This window comes from Monopterus albus, unplaced genomic scaffold (genome assembly GCF_001952655.1).
Source record: "Monopterus albus unplaced genomic scaffold, M_albus_1.0 scaffold34.1, whole genome shotgun sequence".
NCBI lineage: Eukaryota > Metazoa > Chordata > Actinopteri > Synbranchiformes > Synbranchidae > Monopterus > Monopterus albus.
This window is the reverse complement of record NW_018127914.1, coordinates 4,071,611-4,080,028: the sequence shown is the minus strand read 5'-3', so window position 1 is coordinate 4,080,028 and position 8,418 is coordinate 4,071,611. Positions and strand designations below refer to the sequence as shown.

The following is an 8,418-nucleotide window of genomic DNA, read 5'->3' as shown; positions in this document are numbered from 1 at the left end:
GTGGCGTTTGTAAAGTCTCAGTACTGGTCAGCCTTAGGAGGCGGTTACATTTTGCATTAACTTCTGTAAATATTTGTCTTATTCGCCTCAACTGAAAACTTAAATATCATTTCTGGTGCAGTGTGATCTTGAACTCCTTGTATATTCAAAGGTCAGAGTTCATTCTTCTGATATTCTGATCATGCGTTCAACCTACAGAAACACTGCTGTCTGATTCTGTTACCCCCACATATTGCGTTATACAGTATGTGCTGTAAAGAGGTCTAATCTGAGTGCAGCATAAACACCAAGTGTCCTAGCTGTGCAAAAGGAGTGGGTGGTAGATGCTGTATATAGTTGTATCACACTGTAAAAATGTCAAATCTTGCTTTGGTGCAAAGTGCAAATGAAGGTTACTGGTCTAATTTCCTATGTGACTGGAGAAATACCATCAACTTGCTTGTGCTTTTGTCTTCCTGCACATAAAGGAATCTGATTGGTCAGACTAAAACCCTGACAACAACCATAATGATTAATCTTTTACTTTACTATAACATAAAAACTTCATGAGGACTTTTCAGCAGCTTAGTCAGCAAAACATCCTAGGAAATTGCTATTTATAAAGTCTCAGATCCAGCCATCTTTAACCAGTCTGCACCTGACTCGACTATACAGTAAATCACTTAAGAGCTCAGACACTGACGTTGTCTGTTTGACTGATGCCTTGTCAGATTTCTGACTGGAACATGTAGACAGAGCTGAACCTCTGTTTGACATGAAGGGCTATCTGACAGCCTGTTTGATGTTGCTCTGTGTATCTGGCGCAACATTGGCAATTGTGTAAGCTGTCAGTGCTGTTTCCTGCTGTCATGTTCAGACCAGACAATCAAAAGCCGGGCGTGAAACTTGCTCACCTCCTGAGGCTGGATATGCACAATACGGTTTTCACTATCTACTATTTACCACCACTTTCAAATAAATTTTTTTATTATTATATAGTTTATTAGTGTAGAGTATATTTTTGTAGCTGTTCTGGAATACCACCTTGATCTTAAGAGTGTGTCAGCTTTCCTTATTAACCGATTCTAGAAAGTTTTTTAGGTTTCTACTGTCCTAAGTGTGTATTACTTCTACTTGTAATGACAGTCCTGTAGTATCGTAGAATCTTGTAGAATCTGAGGGGTAGTAGATATAACTGATGAAAGAGAGTAAGTCTGTGATAAGTGGAATGTATTAGAGAGCAATCTATACAGACTGATATATGAGATTCATTGTCCTCTGCCTTTCCTCCAATACATTTACATGTTTCCCCTGGGTGTTTGTATGTACAGTAAATTCACTACATTTTTTTTTTTTATCCAGAATGTTTCAGAGGCATCCGACTTTCAACAGTGTAGTTAATCAGCGCTCTCCACTGATGGTGTCTCTGTTACCCTCACCCAAAGAACGCTCCCCCCATCTATTCCATGGGAGCCAGGACAGAAGGCTGAGCCCGTGGCAGGCTGTGCACTGTGACAACAAGGTCCTGATGGAGCAGATCAACCAGCAGCTGGCCAGTGTCAGGTGGTGTAAACATCACATTTAAAGGATTTTCTATGTTAATAGTATTTTCAGCTATCTCCATACATTCTTTTGTTATTCCTTTCATCAGCATTGGGATTCTTGGTAAGCCACTGAAACAGTTCAGCTGCAGTACCCTGATAGCCCACGGAGAGCAGAAGAACAACAGAGATGGGGATGGGGCCCATGAACCAGGCACTGAGATTAATAACAACGAGGATCATCCGGGTAGATGGCCATCTTTTATGGGACCCAAGTCGACACACCTTGCAGACCCTGATCTGGCAGCCCCACTCAGATAAACACCAGAAACTCAGCAGCTGCCAGTGAGGCTGTGACCTTATACTGAATGAATTGCATGTTTTAAATGTGTGAGAGAGCATTTCCATTGGCATAACACTGGCACTGTATGTGCTTAGACTTACAGATGCATTCCTCAGCACAGTTTACAGGGTAAAAACAAAGAAAAGATTCAGGTAGCAGCTGAGTTTTCATTCTGTGCTCATGGGTGCCTTGTTTTCCAAAGCACCTGCCTGGACTGTCATCACACACACACCATATTTGTTGGGGTTTGACTCGGAATTTAAATCAGTTTCTTATTTGCCAGCGGATGGTGCTGTTGAATAAAATATAATGAAATCTGTAACAACTTTGAAAGTCTCCACTTTCTATAGAGCCTGAATGACATTCAGTTCACATATGAAAATGAAGGAAGTCCAGCTCACTGCATGCATAATCCACCCTGCATAATAAAATTATACAGCGTTCACCCCAATAAGTGTTCACTTTTTTAAATTTAGATCACTGAAGGCTTTCCTTTGGATCACTGTGTCATTGTGTGCCCTTGTACTGCCTCACTCCAGGTTGACCATAACATGAACTGGAGCCACACTCGCACACAGACTCTTAAACACAACACTCTCTAGCCAGGCTTGGTAGCAGAAGGGGCTTTGCCTTCACCCTGATTGGCTGTGTAATCTGGGACACCAGGAGTAGGGTTAAGCCTCTGAGGAGGAGAATGAAGAGGCCTGGGAGGCTTGTGCATTCAGGGGTGGATGGGTCACAAGATATATTTAAAATTATCTTCAAAAAATTGAAATGCACTTGATTTAAATTCACATTCTGTCTCACCTCAAAACGATTAAGTCAAGTACACCTCTGTTTTGTATGAGACTGGCTGGTACCACTCAGTTTATCTATTGTTTGCTTTTATTCAGGTCATAGCGGTTGAATAATTTCAGGACAAGGAAAACTGTACAGGTCAAATGGGACCTGTTAGTCCTTCTTTTGCTGTTGTGTCTGTTTCCCCTGATGGCTACTTTCACTTTCCCTTACTGCCTCATCTCCTGTTCTCCTTGTGTTCCACCAGGCAAACAGTCAGTCACTTGACAGAATAAAACCTGTCTTATCAGTTAGTCCTTTCTCTGGTCTGACTGAATAATCAAAGAGGTGCTACACTGGCAGCCAGAGCACAGGCTGTAATCTGGAATCATTCACTAGATGAGGTGGGAATTACAGGAAAAGGCTGGTTGTACACTTAACAGCTACCTTAAAGAGTTCATAGAACTTTTTTCAGAGAATTACAAGAACAATACTACTTTACATAGTAGTGTCAATCTTCTCTAACTGCTTATTCCTCAAACACACATTTTTCCATAGATTTCTAGAAACCTTTGTGCATTTAAAACATCTGGACTTAAAGCAGAACTATATCCAATCATTAGTGAAGAATCTAGACTATACTCTTGTCTTCATCAGCAAATACAGCATATAATTCCAGTTCCCTCTCAATGGACCTTCCTTTTTTACCCGATCTTAAGACCTGATTTTATCCCTGAAACTCTTTTAAAAGCTGGTAAATGAGTGTCAGTAAAAGTGAATACCAGTGAAGTCCTGAGGGTTTGGTGTGCACAGAGGGTAGGTTATTATCGACTGGGAGCAAAAAAAACTTTCAAAAACATTCCAAAGTTGGTCTCACCAACTTCTGTTATGACATAAGGTTGGGTACACACAGAGGATTTGCAAGTAAAGACAGGAAATGTTATTCAGATTTGTTCTGAGGAATCAGCTTCTTTAGAGCTGCCGCAGCAAATAGCAGGCAGTTAGCCGACAGTTATCTAAGAGCTTTACAGAACCAGAACCTAATAATTTACTTAAGAGCACTTTGAAATCTAACATATGAGTCTGTAGAAACAAAGATTAATGGTAGGTAGGCTTAAGGTGGAAGCAAACAGGACATTACAAATTGGGCATTTACAAGCAAGAAACCAAATCGTCAGCCTTATGAAATGAATCATATAAACACAGGCCTGATATATAAAGCTTTCAGCACAGGGTTTGCATGTACAAGTTTACAAAACTAAGATGACAGGAACCCCACTCTGTTTTCAAGCACACATTCTGTACATTTTGAGGGAGTTATTGATTCATACCAGCAGGGGGAGACTTTGTCCATTAATTGCTGAGCTCAGTGTGACTGGAGGGTGTCCTATAGCACAAAATTGATGTAATTCATTTTTGTGCCTAACTCCCTCTCTTCGGGATGGCGTGTGCTTTATTCAAATATAAAGAGTGGTGCATTTATTTAGTTACATGCTGAAATGCAATACAATTAATGCATTTAAGGACTAGTCAGATGTGTTCATAATATCACTGGTGCACAACAAACACGAGGCTTGATTGTAATTTAGCGCAGTGAATGAACGCGTTTCTTTATGCCGTGCGTTGTCCGACAAACCCTAACTCACATTAGTGCGCGCAGCTTGTCAATAAACTGCATAACTAGTTTATTATGATTGCTCTTTTATCATTGGTCCTCTCCTTTGGCCACTTTGCTGCAAGTTCTCTCTCTGTCTCGCGGTGACTTGACTGAAAACAGCGCACGCACTCACCGGAGCGCCAGTTGTGCTCGTGGTTTACACTTTGTCCTCCGCACGGAGGACTTAAATTAAACCGCGCTTTTTGTGTATATTTCACAAGATTTACACAGGAAATTTTCAGGGGAAAAGAGGCGACCGGAGAGAGAGGGGGGAGGAATAACCAAAACGCAACACGTATCCGGTGGGATCCCACTCCTGAAAGAGAGACGCGGCTGGAGTTGGAGTGAAGGGTGCAAGGAAAGCCAGAGAGAAAGAAGAAGGGAGAGATTTGGCATCTCGCAGTAACTCGTTTTCATTCATAAAGAGGAATAATGAGGACCGTTTGGATAATTTTGACCCTCGGGCTGACCGCCTTCCTCTGCGGGGAAACGGTGAGTTTTTTGGAAAGCAAACTTAAAACGAGGTAACGCTGTGGCTGTGAGGAAGAAAAGCAACTTGGGTCCACGTTTGACTATATGTTTGAGAACACCATCATGTCATTTGAAGGCTTTTGCGTGTATTTGTCTCCGTTTTGTACAGACACGCTCCCCATATATGAAATGATAGGGTTTAATAGTAGTTTGGACGTTAGTGACATGTCCATTCAGTCTCTGTGTTTGACACCCAAGCAGACAGGCCTACTGCTGCCACTTTTCACAGGACGTCGGCTATAACAAATCATATAGGACACTAAATACAAGTGGCAGGCTCAAAAGGAGTCTGCAGAGCTCACTGTGCTTGTGTCACTACTTAGGTTTTACTCCTGAGTTCTTTTTATTTTTGTTACATTGAGCCTACTTTAAAGGGACCTACACAGCTAAAGTTTATTCAACATGCTTGTATTTGTGGGTTAAATATAAAGAATCTAAAAAGAAGATATTCTAGACTTTGTGATATCTGAGATGAAGGATACACTGACAGGGAGCGCAGAGAAACTATGTGCTGTATTGTTAAGATGCTGATTCCTATGACAACTGTTCAGTCCGAAATGTTATCGTTACCGGAGTGACTGACCCAGCTTACAGAGATCAGCAGACAGAAACCAGTCTTCCTTGTGGTTGCAAGCCTTGAATGATTGTGACATTTAAATGAATAAGGCTCACCTGAGTCATATTCTGTTTCCTTTCCCCTGTTCTTATTATCAGTAACAGCCACATTTTAAACCCATGTACTGTTGTTTATCCCTGTTCTTTTCTTTGTCAAGTCTCAGGTTCAAGTCAGTGTAGTGCCTCCTAATTGAGTGTACATCACCCTGCAAATTGGCTGGGTTGTTGGAATGACAGATTCTGGCACCTTCATGTGCACCCTCTGTCATTATTGTCCCTTCCTGTCGCGTCTCTGTGGGCTGTGATTTGTGTCTTGGTGCAGTGCCTCCTCCTTTGTTAGAACAACTTGTCCAATTACCTGATTCAGCCAGTGTTGTTGTAATAACTCACTGTTTTGCATGAGGTCACACCAAGATTACTTTTTACATGACTTTTTCACTTTTACTCTATGGCCATTTGTACGCCAGGGCTGTGTGACATTTAAGAGCCGAACGTCCATTGCAGTACAACACTACCAACACTTAAGCCTCAAAAATACATGTAGAGTTGAACCAGCACTTTAATAAATTTCACTTTAATTAAATGTGTATTAAAGGCTGCATGTATTACAGTGCACTGGAACAGATTTGTCAGATTATTTGAGCCATTATATGCCATGATCTTTAAAGAATACACCTTACTTTGGCAAAATAAGAAGTGCTCTGTTATAGGAATATGGACGCATGGTGGTTGATAATCCAAATGACTTTCTACAGGCAACCCATACACACACACAAACTTTAACCAGATCAATATCTTCTCCCCCTTTATCAGTGTCCCCTGAAGGCCTCAGTGGAGCTTGACATGTGGCATTGATTTTCAGTATTGACGCTGGTGCTGACAAGTAGTTGATAACCTGCTTTAGGCACATGCTTTAATTACCCCGCTGCATCACAGGGATACAGTATAACACTCAGCAGCTTGTGAAAACTTACGGGTAAAATGAGCTACTCCTGGCCACATAAAGCTAATTCATCCATCCGAGAACAGCTTTATTTATTTATTTATTTATTTGCCCCCCCCCTCTCCTATACGGTCATTTATTTATCATGGTAGTGTTTTTGTCTAGATACCATTTATGCTCCCTTTACCTTTTTGTTTGTTTGTTTTGGTTTGCTTTCCTGTGCAGAATGTGAGGTCTCTGCCCATGTTGTAAAATATTGTAGAATACAAAACACAGCGGCGCCATGTTGCTGTGTTGTTTTCACATCTGTTAATGGACGAAGGCAAGACAGTGAACGTGGAAAAGCAGGTTTTTTTTGCTCTCGCACTGGTTTTGTCACTTTTTCCACTCCTCTGTTCCCAGGAAACATTTTTGAAATAAAAAAAACAGGAAATAAGTTTGGCTGGACTAAGCTAGGCTGTATATGCTTGGCCCACCCCGCTGAGTTTTGGTGCATGCCACTCACCAGATGTTGTGGTCTGTAATTTGTGTCATGTTTCGGTGGGAAGTGTGGGTGTTGTTCACCTCCCTTTACATCTGTGAATTTACAAAGGGGTTCTGAGCCTGGCTCACACCGAAGCGGGACCCAAAGCAATCACTTCAGCATAGGGCTGCAGTTGGTATGGTTGAGGAAAACGAGTGAGGGAGGGGATGGAGGAAGCAGACACTCAAAGGCGCATGGAGTGTCTCTGTCTAGGTTCAAGGCAACAAAAAGAAGATTTTCCACATCTGTTTATATTTTTCTGCTGGGAGTCTGTAACGGACTGACCCCATTCATGCAGGATGATGCGGACTGAAAGTAGTCTGTCCTCAATAGTGCAAGTGAGGTTTAGTTTGCTCTGATAAACTACCCCACATATAGAAAAAATATGCTTAGCCTGAGAAAATACCTTCTATTATTTTAAGGGTGGAAAGGTCAAAGCAGCAAATACAAAACTTAAAGCCTTTGATGGCTTCTCGAGGGAGGGGAGAAGATGCAGGCTGTGTATGCTCAGGGATGTATTAACTAGGTCGCACAGCTGTATCCAAGCTTCACTTTCTGGCGTGAATGCTAGTTTTGCATCTGCTGATTTTGTGGTAATAAAATGAAAAGCACGGCCGCACACACTGATCTTCCTCTCAGACCGAAGGCTGTCTAGTGTGACTTTCCAGGAAACACACAGTTCTCGCAAAACACACAAACACACAAACACAGCTACACACATTATTCATTCCTAGATGAATCGAGATAATGATTCACACACTATTCACCTTTTGGATAGTAATATGAAGGTTACATGAATCCAAAGTGCATTTTACTGTTCTGTGTGCAGCACAAGGCTTTCATGCCCTGAATAAGGTGTGTTCATTGAAAATTTTCCCTCCATTCTCCTTTAATAAAAGCAATGTGCTTCATCGTAAGCACTTCATGTTCAGTGTACTTCATGAGGAATAAATAAAATGTGGTAGCTGGACAAAATATTAACCTTCATCTTTTCTTTTCAATATAAAATAACACGTCCAACACCATCTTCTGTTTTCAAGGCAAGAAAATATAAATAGTGAAGGAATAATCTAAAAGGCTAAAAATGACCAAATAAAGCACATAATAAAGATGACGGTATAAAAGTGTAATGATGAAGCAGTGCAATGAAAGCATGTAGTGCCACATAGGAGCAAAGACCAGATGCAGTGCTTGACTGCAGCTTCTGCTGCTTCATATTTAATGCAGCTCTTTTATTTTGCATTAACCTAGAATTCCTCAAACCAAAGATGCAACCGGCTTGTCTGTGAAAAAGCAGCTGCTTTCCCTTTATTTTTCTAATAAATCCATCACTGACAACACATGGGAACTCTGAGTTTCTTTCTCCTTAGAGCACCCTACCTCCTTGCTAGTGTTCGACCCTTTGGGGGTGCATTCATTCTGTCCCTGTCTGCCAAACATTATGCAACCACTAATGGACTCTACAGAAGGCAGGAGGCAGGGGCTGCGAGACCACTGAAAGTACAAGCC

The 8,418-nt window shown here is 41.4% G+C and overlaps 2 protein-coding genes across 2 annotated transcripts in view; both read left to right on the top strand.

Moving 5' to 3' along the window:
- ppp1r36 (protein phosphatase 1 regulatory subunit 36) overlaps positions 1 to 2,308 on the top strand; it is a 6,290-nt gene extending 3,982 nt beyond the window's left edge. The window contains exons 8-9 of the mRNA XM_020597535.1: positions 1,342 to 1,542; positions 1,631 to 2,308. Of these exons, the coding sequence (XP_020453191.1) occupies positions 1,342 to 1,542; positions 1,631 to 1,841 (412 nt within the window). The 3' untranslated portion in view covers positions 1,842 to 2,308. The remainder of the gene's footprint in view (positions 1 to 1,341; positions 1,543 to 1,630) is intronic.
- Positions 2,309 to 4,363: 2,055 nt separating this feature from the next.
- Positions 4,364 to 8,418, top strand: part of sdc2 (syndecan 2) — a 37,632-nt gene continuing 33,577 nt past the window's right edge. The window contains exon 1 of the mRNA XM_020597692.1: positions 4,364 to 4,789. Within this exon, the coding sequence (XP_020453348.1) occupies positions 4,730 to 4,789 (60 nt within the window). The 5' untranslated portion in view covers positions 4,364 to 4,729. The remainder of the gene's footprint in view (positions 4,790 to 8,418) is intronic.